This window comes from Dermochelys coriacea, chromosome 13, assembly GCF_009764565.3.
Source record: "Dermochelys coriacea isolate rDerCor1 chromosome 13, rDerCor1.pri.v4, whole genome shotgun sequence".
NCBI lineage: Eukaryota > Metazoa > Chordata > Testudines > Dermochelyidae > Dermochelys > Dermochelys coriacea.
In genome coordinates this window covers 39182533-39194691 of record NC_050080.1, presented here as the reverse complement: position 1 = coordinate 39194691, position 12159 = coordinate 39182533, and the positions used below count along the sequence as shown (strand labels likewise).

The 12159-nt window shown below is 55.5% G+C and overlaps 1 protein-coding gene and 3 gene segments (V, D, J or C); all 4 read left to right on the top strand.

Annotated features, from left to right (window-relative positions):
- LOC119842121 overlaps window positions 1-12159 on the top strand; it is a 255219-nt gene that overhangs the window by 51515 nt on the left and 191545 nt on the right. The window contains 1 exon segment of the C gene segment in view: window positions 10264-10272. Within this exon segment, the coding sequence occupies window positions 10264-10272 (9 nt within the window).
- The window catches only part of LOC119842114, a 153622-nt gene that overhangs the window by 39673 nt on the left and 101790 nt on the right, over window positions 1-12159 (top strand). The gene's annotated exons all lie outside the window — the stretch shown is intronic.
- Window positions 1-12159, top strand: part of LOC119842117 — a 205827-nt gene that overhangs the window by 114144 nt on the left and 79524 nt on the right.
- The window catches only part of LOC122456468, a 110571-nt gene that overhangs the window by 42872 nt on the left and 55540 nt on the right, over window positions 1-12159 (top strand). The window contains 2 exon segments of the V gene segment in view: window positions 4747-4752; window positions 5217-5228. Coding sequence covers window positions 4747-4752; window positions 5217-5228 — 18 coding nt within the window.

Sequence of the window (12159 nt, the reverse complement as noted above, 5' to 3'; positions counted from 1 at the left end):
AAACCATGGAAAGCTGTCCAGGCCTGCGAGTGGCCAGCAGGGAGATGTATGCTATACGCCTTAAGAGCGACCTGGTGGAGCTGTGCAGGCAGAGCAGGCTGTGCACTGGGAGGTCCACCAAGGAACAGCTGATTGCCCAGTTAGAGGAGAGGGATCGCTTGGGTGACCCGAGCCCAGTCCCTGAGGGAAGCCACCCGGTGGACGCAGCGTGGGCCCTGGGGCCTGACCAGGCTGGGAGGGGTCAGACTGCTGCCAAGAACATCCTGAGACCCTTCCTACCTATGCCTGGGGGAGGGGTTGGGTAAGCCCAGTGAATACCAAGGGCACCCTGATCCCGGCAGCCGGCAGGGGATCCTCCCGGAGGAACTCCCCATCCCTGGAGCGGAGGCAGCTGGAATGGGAGAGGGAGATGAAAATGAGGGAGCTGGAGGATCATGAAAAGCAGTGTCAGCATGAGCAGGAGGAGAAGGAGAAACAGAGGTAGCATGAAGAGAAGCAGAAACAGCATGAACTGGAGCTGACCAGGCTGAGGAGCAGTGGGGCCCCGGCTGCGGTGAGTGAGGGGGGACCCAAGACTGCAAGGAGCTTTGATAAGTGCTTCCTGGCCCAGCGTAAGGAGGGGGAGAACATAGATAGCTTCCTGACGGCCTTTGAGAATGCTTGAAAGATGCACAGGGTTGATACTGCAGACAGGCTCCAGTTTCTCATCCCCTTACTGGACCCCAAAGCCGCGGAGGTGTACAGCCGAATGACAGGGGTGGAGGCAGGGGACTACAAACTGTTCAAAAAGGCCCTGCTCCGTGAGTTTGAGCTGACCCCCGAGATGTACCAGAAAAGGTTCCGGAGTCAGCGTAAAAAGCCTGAGGTCACATACCTACAACTGGTCAACCAAATGCAGGGATATGCCTGCAAGTGGACAGCTGGGGCCCAAGCTAAAGAGAACCTGCTTGACATAATTGTACTGGAGCAACTGTCTGAACAGTGCCCTTCTGACCTAAGGCTATGGTTGTTGGACAAAAAGCTAGAGAACCCAAAGCATGCAGGGCAGCTGGCCAATGAGTTTGTAAACAGTCGGTCAGGGGGTAGCAGGGAGGAGTCCCAAAAGAACAAGCCCCCCATGATGCAGAGAGAGAGTCACTATGAGATCTCCCAGAGGGAGAATATGGAGAACCCCCTCCCAAGGGGAATGCCTGGCATCGGGACCATCCGACCCGCTTGAGGGGACCAACATGACCTGAGCTGCTATCACTGTGGCCAGAGAGGCCACATACGGACCCAGTGCCCCAGGCTCAGGGGCAGACTGAGCAGACCCAACCTACCGAGGGTTAACTGGGTAGGGACCCAGCTGGACGAGGGGCAGACGGCCCAGGCAAGGGAGGCTGCCAGCTTACCACCTGCTCAGGAGGGAAGAATACCCCCAACCAGCTCCGCCAGAGGGCTGGAGGCTCTGAACTCTGGGTTCTCAGTTTACAGGGTGGGTGCGGGGTTGTCCCTCCAGAGAGAGTGCCTTGTTCCCCTGGAGGTGGATGGGAGGAAGGTCAATGGATACTGGGATATGGGCGTGGAGGTGACGCTGGCCCGGCCTGAGGTGGTGGCCCCAGATTGGGTGGTGCCCAACACCTACCTGACCTGACGGGGTGGGGACCCCATTCAAGGTGCCTGTGGCAAGGGTACACCTGAAATGAGGGGCCAAGGAGGGCCCCAAGGACATGGGAGTGCACCACCATTTGCCCACTGAGGTTTTGATGCGGGGGGACCTAGAGGACTGGCCAAGCAAACCTCAGACCACCCTGGTTGTGACCCGTAGCCAGAGCCGGCGAAGGGCACTGCACCCTGAGCTTGGGGAGGGTGCCACACCGGAGGCACAGGACCCTACCCTGGTGTGGAGGGAGCGCCTAGGGGCACGGCTCAGAGAGGCTGTGGCCTCAGACACGGCCAATGAGAGGGAACCGGGCCCCATCCCTTCCCCAGCCGCTGAGTTCCAGGCCGAGTTGCAGAAAGATCCCTCCTTGTGGAAGCTCAGGGACCTGGCCAACCTCAGTGTGGTACAGACCATGAGGAGAGGTTTCCAGGAGAGGTTCCTGTGGGAGAAGGGGTACCTGTACCGAGAATGGGCTCCCCCAGGGGAAGTGGAGTCCTGTGGGGTCAGGAGGCAGCTGGTGGTCCCCCAGAAGTATCACCGCAAGCTACTGTACCTGGCCCAGGACATCCCCCGCTCAGGGCACCAGGGATCCGGCGCACCCGGCAGAGGTTGCTACTGGCCTGTGGTCTTCACCACTGTCTGGCAGTATTGCCAATCCTGTGACCCCTGTCAGAGGGTGGGGAAGGCCCAGGACAAGGGGAAAGCGGCTTTGAAACCTTTGCCCATCATAGAGGAACCTTTCCAGAAGGTGGCAATGGACATAGTGGGGCCTCTCAGCAAGACAACCCGGTTGGGGAAGAAATACATTCTGGTGGTGGTAGATTTTGCCACCCGCTACCCCGAGGCAGTGCCCTTAGCTTCCACTGAAGCAGACACCATGGCAGATGCACTCCTGACCATTTTCAGCCAAGTGGGATTCCCCAAGGAAGTCTTGACAGACCAAGGATCCAACTTCATGTCAGCCCTGCTCCGGTGCTTGTGGGAGAAATGTGGGGTCTGGCACAACTGGGCCTCAGCGTATCACCCCCAGTCCAATGGGCTGGTGGAGAGGCTCAATGGGATGCTAAAGATGATGATGAAAACCTTTATGAACCAGCACCCGCAGGATTTGGACAAATACTTACCTCACCTGTTGTTCGCTTACAGGAAGGTACCCCAGGAGTCCACCAAATTTTTGCCTTTCAAACTGTTATATGGAAGGAGGGTAAGGGGCCCCCTAGACCTGGTGAGAGACGAATGGCAGGGGAAGGCCACTCCCGACAGAGAGTCAGTGGTGGAGTATGTCCTGATCTTCCAAGAGAGACTTGCTGAACTCATGGGCCTGGCCAGGGAGAATCTGGCCAGAGCCCAGAAGAAGCAGAAGGCCTGGTATGACCGCACGGCGCAGGCCCGCACCTGTGCCACCGGGGATCAGGTGATGGTTCTCAGCCCTGTGAGAAAGAACAAACTACAGGCCGCCTGGGAGGGCCCTTTCAAGGTTGTCAAGCAGCTAAATGAGGTAAACTATGTGGTGGAGCTGTCGAACCGGGCCCACCACCACCGGGTGTACCATGTGAATAGGATGAAGCCATATTATGCCAGGGGGAATGTGGTGTTGGCTGTGTGCGGACATTGGGAGGAGCAGGGAGATGACCCTTTAGTAGATCTATTCCCTGGGACCAGCGCTGGTTCACCCCTGGAAACAATTCCCCTCTCGGATCAGCTAACCCCTGCCCAGCAAGCTGAGATCAGGGGGGTGCTGCATCCGTACCGACAGCTGTTTTCCTGGATGCACTAATCTGACTGTCCACCGGGTGCAAACAGGATCACACCCACCGATAAGATGCTCCCCCTTCCGAGTCACAGGGAAAACTGCTCAGGACCTGGAAAGAGAGGTCAGGGACATGCTGGCTTTGGGGGTGATCCAGTCATCTGCCAGCCCTTGGGCCTTGCCAGTGGTGCTGGTCCCCAAAAAGGACAGGTCGATCCGGTTCTGTGTGGATTATTGGAAGCTCAATGCCATCACTGTATCTGATGCCTATCTTGTGCCCAGGCCTGATGAGCTTCTAGACAAATTGGGAGGAGCTCGATACCTTACTACCATGGACCTTACAAGGGGCTACTGGCAAGTGCCACTGGATGCAGATGCCCAGCTGAAATCGGCCTTTATCACCCCTCTGGGACTCTATGAGTTCTTGACCCGGCCTTTCGGCCTTAAGGGAGCGCCGGCCACCTTCCAGCACATGGTGGATCAGCTACTGAGGGGGATGGAGAGTTTTGCCATGGCGTATATTGATGACATCTGTGTCTTTAGCCAGACCTGGGAGGACCATGTGTCCCAGGTTAGACAAGTGCTGGACCGACTCCAGGAGGCTGGGCTGACTGTAAAAGTGAAGAAGTTCAAGATGGGGATGGCTGAAGTATCTTACCTGGGTCATTGGGTGGGGAGTGGCCGCCTAAAGCTGGAACCAGCTAAGGTGGAGGTGATCAGAGACTGGCCCACTCCCCACACCAAAAAGCAGGTCCAAGCCTTTATCGGTTGGCAGGATATTATTGAAGGTTTGTGCCCCGCTTTAGAACCATCACCACCCCCATCACCGAGCTATGTAAGAAGGGGAAGCCAAACAAGGTGGTCTTGATCGAGCAATGCCAGGCGGCTTTCCGGGTGCTGAAGGAGGCTCTAGTCAGTGGCCCAGTTGTGGCAAACCCAGACTTTGACAAGCCCTTTATGGTGTTCACTGATGCCTGGAACACGGGACTGGGGGCGGTGTTAATGCAGGAGGATGAAAAGGGGGAGAGACACCCCATCATGTACCTGAGCAAGAAGTTGCTACCCTGAGAGCAGAACTACGCGGCCATCGAGAATGAGTGCCTGGCCATGGTGTGGACCCTCAAGAAACTAGAGCCATATCTCTTTGGGCGACACTTCACCGTGTACACCGATCACTGTCCACTGACCTGGCTTCACCAGATGAAAGGAGCCAACGCCAAACTCCGGAGGTGGAGCCTGCTCCTACAGGACTATGACATGGACGTGGTTCATGTGAAGGGTAGTGCCAACATGATAGCGGATGCGTTGTCCCAGAGAGGGGGCCCTGAACTTCCCCAGGTCACTAGTCAGAGTGACCCCGCTTAGTTCAGTCTCGAAGGGGGGAGAGATGTGATGCAGCAGGGAGGGGGGAGTGTTGACTGGGAATGTGGCAGGGGAGTTTCACTGGGGATAGGATACCTGAGACCTGTAACCTGAGCCAAGAGGGGAAGGGAAAGCGGGAGGGGGAGGTAACACCTCTGCCCGGGAATCTGGTCAAAGGTTGCAGGAGGGAGCCTGCTAGGTGGGTTTTTGGTTTCAGTTTAGTGTTGGGTGGTGGAACGCAGGGAACCCCAGGGTTGGGGTCTAAGCTCCCTGCCCCCGAGAAGGAATTGACTGAGGGGTCCTGGTTGTACCCACAAGCTCTGTTTTAGACTGTTCCTATTGTCCAATAAACCTTCCATTTTACTGGCTGGCTGAGAGTCACAGTGAATCCCAGGAACAGGGGTGCAGGCCCTGGACTCGCCCACACTCCGTGACACCGGGAGCAGCGAGGCCTGGAAAGACCCTCACCCTGACCTGTGCTGTCTCCGGGATCTCCATTTCTGCTCAGAATTCCATTTGGCACTGGATCCGGCAGCCCCCCAGAAAGGAGCTGGAGTGGATGGGATATGTGTACCCATATAACGGGGCTACCAGCTACACCTCGTCTCTTCAAGACCGAGCCACCATCTCTGGAGATACCGCCAAGAACCAGGTCTCCCTGCAGCTCCGCTTGCTGACAGCTGCAGACACCGTTGCGTATTGCTGCACCAGAGAACCCACAGTGACACAGAGCAAAGCAGGGACTGGTACAAAAAGGGGAAACGGTTTCTAAGCAGCCTAGTGAGGCCAGGGTTACAGGAAACACATGCAAACAGGAACAAGCAACTTTCAAGTCTTCCAGTAGGGAGCAGTATCTCTTACTCGCTCACTCACACACACCCCTACTGTCATGGCTTCCCTTCACCAGACCGAAAGTAGAAGGCCAGAGTCCAGAGTGCCGGCAATGCCATGTTTATTGAGATTACCAAGCAAGCATAATTCACAGCTCTGTACACCAGCCGAGCTGTTCCCACAGCTGTCCCCCTCCACTTTCTTAGCAGGCTTATTTACATCTGTAGTGCACACCCCTGCTCTCACCCCTTACAGTTTATGGTCATGTTCCCTTCTGGAGGGTCCTGAGTCTGGGGGCTTCGGCACCACCTCTGTTGTACCCCATGGGAGGGGTAGGGAGTGAGGTTGTGTTTCCGCCAGGGTCACCGTTTCTTTGGCTTTTAGTGTTTTTATACCTGTCCCCATCCCCCTCGCCCCTCCGCACTGGTTGCTTGACCTTGGCTTGGGAGAGGAGTGGGGCAGACTTCAGTGTAGCTCAGATTTAATAATTTTATTAAGATAATGTTGAAGTAAAAAGAAAACGGTACAGAGTTTAGGCATAGAAGTTTCTGGTTATCAGAGAATAAGGTACAGTTTATCAAGGGGTGTGAAATTCAGGTTAGGAGTGGGTGGCGTAAGGAATACATAATCTGCAATCTCCCCGACTGAGAGTAAAAGTTTAACGGGTCAAAGTACAGACATTGAGATATGGGGGTATGTCATCCATATAATGGCTAAAAGAAAAGGAGTACTTGTAGCACCTTAGAGACTAACAAATTTATTAGAGCATAAGCTTTCGTGAGCTACAGCTCACTTCATCGGATGCACGAAAGCTTATGCTCTAATAAATTTGTTAGTCTCTAAGGTGCCACAAGTACTCCTTTTCTTTTTGCGAATACAGACTAACACGGCTGCTACTCTGAAACATATAATGGCTATGTTCATTGTGGAGTATAATGAGTGGATACGATGATTAGGATGGATCTACCCTCATTTGGTGGGATTTAATGTTCAGTGAGTTTATGGTTCCAGTTCATATGGTCCAATGGAAAAAGTCTCTCAGTCCCTTTCCCATGGTTGATGCACGATGTTGTACTGGCTCACACCTCCAGGTATTGTTGGTGGCCAGTGATGTGTTCAATGTAGATGTCCCTGGACCATCGGATTGTGTCCAGGACCATGAGGCGCCGCATGAGCTGTGCGTACCGTCGACCGATCCCGCAGGTCCACAGCACACGCTTGTTGTAGGGGTCCCAAGCGCCTAGGGCTCCAACAATCAGGGCATCCATCTGCACCTCGTAGCCCTTCGCTCTCAGGGTGTTGCCGGGGGGGTGTATTTTTCCAGCTTACGAGCTCGGAATTCGTAGAAGGCCGGGGTTCTGTTCTCAAAGGAGACCATGATGTCAATGAGTATTAAAGTCCCACCATGGCCAGCAACACTAACTGTATTCCTTATCTGTTCTCATTGTGCGATAAACCCCACCTGGCTATGGGCAGGCCCAATGCACAATGTCTTTGGTCTTTGTTCCCACCTGTTCCTAAGGATCTCCAAATATCAAAAGTCAAACGAAAAGGAGGGCTTGTGGCACCTTAGAGACTAACAAATTTATTTGAGCATAAGCTTTTGTGAGTTACAGTTCACTTCATCGGATGCACCCAAAGTTCTAGCTCAGGATAATAAACAGGCCCAAATACTATATTATCATCACTAACACCGACCTCTTCTTCCAACCACCCTCAGTCAGATGCTGAGTTTTGTCGCCCGCATGTGGTTGAGCCTCTTCCCGGTGCCCCTGTCATCACAGCCTTTGTTCTGACAAAGCCCAGGAGCTGCATCTTCTCGCCAGGCCCAATTCACTGAAGCTGTCTCTCATGCTCTGGTGCCCCAGCCCAGCATTTCTCTTCCCACAGCTCTGGCACCTTCCCCGTCCGACACTCCCAGGAGAGTCTCACTCGTCTGGGCATCTCCTCTCTGTTGTTCTTATTTCTCAGCTATGCCCAGGGCTTTCTGAAGATGGCCCTGCTGGAAGGTCCCGCAAACCCCAATTGGGTGCCCAATCCAAAGCCCATTGATTCCCTATGAAAGACTCCTGTGACTTCAATACAATTTGTGTTACATCCTGTGATGAAGCAGGACTGTTCTTAATGTTTCCTCTGAATAGTGTGGAGGTGCCTCAGTTTCCCCTAGGCAGTTCTTAAGTATCTAGGTGGTTGGATAAGGGTGTATGATCATTGCAGAGCCGTAGAGGGCAGGTGTGTGCAGGGGTCTAGACACAGAGAATGGCCGACACCCTGTTTCCTGGCAACTGATGGCCTGGGCCCTTCCCCCCTGCAAGGTGAGAGCTAAAGGGTTGGAGAACAAAGGAATCCGGTGGCCTGGCCTTGGAAAGGGACAAAGCCCAGAGGAGGAGGGGCTGGAGAGAATTTCAGTTTGCGGCTGGCTGGGGACATGGAGTGAAATGCAGACATGGTTGTCTGGCTCACTGCCCCCCAAAATAGACCCAGCTGAGGGGTCCTGTTCTCTGCACCTGCAAGCTCTGGTTTAGACCATGTTCCTGTCATCTAATAAACCTTCTGTTTTACTGGCTGGCTGAGAGTCACGTCTGATTGCGAAGTTGGGGGGCAGGACCCTCTGGCTTCCCCAGGACCCCACCTGGGCGGACTCACTGTGGGAAACGCAGGGAGGGGCAGAGGATGCTGAATGCTCCTAGGTCAGCCCCGGAAGGTGGAAGCCGGGGGAGCCGTGTCCTGCAGACAGTTGGCTCACAGAAAGGAGACTTCCCCAGAGTCCTGCCTGGCTTCATAGGGAGCAGTTCCAGAGCATCGCCCGGGGACTCCGTGACACATCCTAAGACATGAAGGGGGAGTGTGATTCCCCCATCCACCAGCTATCGCTGCCTAGCTAGAGATCTCCCTTTTAATTTATAGCCTCTATCTGAAAGCCGCATGCAAATTCCTGCCCCAAGGGATTCCTGTTAAATACAAACCCCTGGTTCTAGGAGCCTCAGTCTCCTCACACACACAGATCTGCCAGGTCCTGCCCACTGGGGAGTTTCCCTCATTACATGAAAACAAGAATGCAATCTCTGTTGCTTTTCCTTTCCCTGTTCTCCGCCCCCACCTGTGAGTGTCTCTGGGGCGGGGTGTGTGTGTGTCCCGGGAGCGGGGGGATTATGGGCAGCTCCATAGATGTGTTCAGTGGCAAATTCTGTGCTCTTTTTTCCCTTTCCCCAGGTGTCCTCGCTCAGGTGCGGCTGGTCCAGTGGGGCCCGGGAACGGTGAAGCCTGGACAGATCCTCACCCTCACCTGCGCTGTCTCGGGTGTAGCCATCACTGACAGCAGCTATGGCTGGCACTGGATCCGGCAGCCCCCTGGAACAGGGTTGGAGTGGGTGGGAGGGATTTAGCCACATGGCGGGAGCACAAGCTACGCACCGTCCCTCCAAAGCCGAGTCACCATCTCTGGAGACGCCGCCAAGAACCGGATCTCCCTGCAGCTCCGCTCGCTGGCCGCCGCAGACCCCACCGCCTGTCCCTGCACCAGATACACCGTGACACGGAGCACAGCAGGGACTGGCACAGAAAAGGGAAGCGGGTTCTCAACAGCCAGTGAGGCCAGAGACGCGCAGTGGGGAGAATGCGGCAAACAGATACTTCTAAAAATGCCTCCAGCTGCCACCGAGTTTCTCTGGTTAGCTCGGAGCTGCCACAGGAATCACGTCAACCTCACCGACAACCAACATGCAGATCCCGGTCCCTGCGGGTTCTCCTGAGTCCCAGGCTAGTGCCCTGCCCCCTGAGCCCTCCTCCCAGCCTCCTCCCTGCATATGTTTAAAGGAAGGGAAGCGAGTAAAGTCCTGAACCCTGCCCCATGCAAAGATACACAGAGACCAAGACTCATGCCATGCATCAGGGCAGTGGTTCTCAACCAAGGAGACATATACTCCTGGGGTACGCAGAGCTCTTCCAGGGGCTACATCAGCTCATCTAGATACTTGCCTAGTTTTAGGACAGGCTGCATAAAAGGCACTAGTCAAGTCAATACCAACTTAACTTCCAGCTACCATGTTCTGTAGTTCTTTGGGGGATGTCTCATTCCGACATTGCTGCCATGACCGCCCTTGTTCAGGCAAAGCCCAGAAGTTGCATTTCCTCTCCCTGCCCCATTCCCTCCCTTTCCATTAAAGTTGGTTCTCAGACTGAGAACTCTGGTCCCAATTCTCTGATCCCACAAAGGAAGCTTCTGTCCCTGCAGCTCTGGCTCCTTCCATATCGGACATTCCCAGGAGAGCATCGCTCCATTTCCTGGCCCCAGACGTTGTTTGGTACTTCTCCAGTGGAGTGACAACCACGGCTGCACTGGGCTTTGCCTCACACCCTGGCTCTCCTACCCACCAGACAGCACGGCCTAGCCAGAGCGCTCCCTGTTAGAATATCTCCACCGGGTGAAACCAACAGTCAAATCCTGGTCCCAGTGGGTTCCCCTGAGTCCCAACCCTGGCGACTGTCCTCTGGACTCTCCAACCCACCCTTCCACAGCCACCTCCTCCCACATGTGCACTGAGCTGAGTGCACGGACTCTCTGGGGGGTAAAGGGGACCCCTGTTCCCGAGGGGACAGCGCCATGTGCTGAGCGCTCACCCCCATCATTTCTTACACCCACCCTGGGGAACCCGCATGCAAATCCCTGCCCCTGGGGGGGGGGGTTCCTGGTTAAATACAAACCCCTGGTTCTAGGAGCCTCTGTCTCTCCCCGGACACAGAACTGCCAAGTCCTGCCTGGTCCTGCCTGCTGGGGAGTTTCCTTCATTGCATGAAAATGAGAATGACATCTCTGCTGCTTTTCCTTTCCCTGCTCTCCACCCCCAACCTGTGAGTCTCTCTGGGGCAGTGGGGGAACTAGGGACACACACACACTCAGTGGCTAATTCCTTCCTTGCTTCATTTTGCTTTCCCCAAGTGTCCTATCTCAGGTGCGGCTGGTCCAGTCCGTCCCAGGGGCAGCGAAGCCTGGAGAGACCCTCACCCTGAGCTGCGCTGTCTCCAGGTTCTCCATCACTAGCAGCGGTTTTGGTTGGGACAGCAGCCCCCCCGGGGAAAGGGCTGGAGTGGCTTGGGGATATAAACTCTGCTGGGGGCACAGGCTACACCCTGTCTCTCTAGAGCCGCCTGAGCTTCTCCAGGGACACAGCTAAATATGCGCTTTTCCTGGCCTTCACAGTATCCTCTGGCAAGGAGTACCAGAGATTGACTGTGCATTGTGTGTCTGTTTAAAAAGGCCACCAGGGAAAGCTTTCTATTTCCCATGTTCCTCATTCCTGTCACTACAACCCCAAGCTAAAGACTGCATCTATTCTCAGGTCCCAGTTTCCTCCCCTTTCCCCAGAGCTATTTCTCATCTGCGCTCCTAAAACTGACCTTTCCTCGCCCATTAGATACTCCTAGGAGAGTCTCAGCGTCGGGACATCCATTCTCCTTATTATCTCTGCCCACCGCAGTTTCCAGTATCCGCTGCTGAGATATTTATTTTACAATCGCAGACGGGGCGGAGGGGATCTGACTCTTCCATCCCCCGCACAACACTCCAGCCTCCCGAGAAGTTTATCCCCATTCGGGGATAGCCACATGCCAATCCCTGGCGGGGGGGGGGATGCTCGCAGTGATGGGCGCCAGCCTCAGCCCCCGGACAGATGGAACCGGGCAGTGATGATGGGGCGGCCGCTAATGCTCGGTTCATCCCCGGCCCTGTGGCACAGCTAATGAGCGGGGACTGGCCAGTGGGCGCCGGAGATCGCTCCTTGTTCCGGCTCCTTTTCAAGAGGGACTGGGGAGGTTGGGGTGTTTTATGCAAACCTCAGGCCCCCGTTCCCCGAGTAACACACACACACACACACACACACACACACACACAGATTTTCTCCGTTCCCCGTGTAAAGAGCAGCTCCTGGGTTCTCACCGGGACCCGCCTGCTCAGGGCCTGACCCCCATCTTCATTGGTTTGCGTCTCACTTGAAGACCAACATGAAATCTTTGCTCCTCCTCGTGCTGTCACTGGCCGCTGCCCCGTGTGAGTGTCCAGGGGAGATTTGGGAGACAGGATCGACGCCTTGAAGCAAAATCGGGGCCTTAACGCTCTGTTTCCCTTTCCCCAGGTGTCTTCTCTCAGGTGAAGCTGGTCCAGTCCGGCCCGGGAACGGTGGAGCCCGGAGAGACCCTCACCCTGAGCTGCGCTGTTTCGGGTGTTTCCATCACTGACAACAGCTACGCTTGGAACTGGATCCGGCAGCCCCCGGGCAAAGGGCTGGAGTGGCTCGGGTGTATAGGCTCTACCGGGGGCACAGGCTACGCCCCGTTCTCCAGAGCCGCCTGAGCTTCTCCAGGGACACCGCTAACCATGCGCCGTCCCTGCCGCCGACACCACCCCCTGGTCCTGCCCCAGACACACAGAGCGATGCAGGGACTGGTACAAAAACTGGGGCGTCTTCTGCTCAACCCGGCGAGGCGCGTTTAGCAGGGATCGCTCAGCCCCAGACAGAGCTCACACAGCGAGCTGAGTAGGAAAAAACAGGCAGAGGCCCAGCTCTTTCCAAAATGC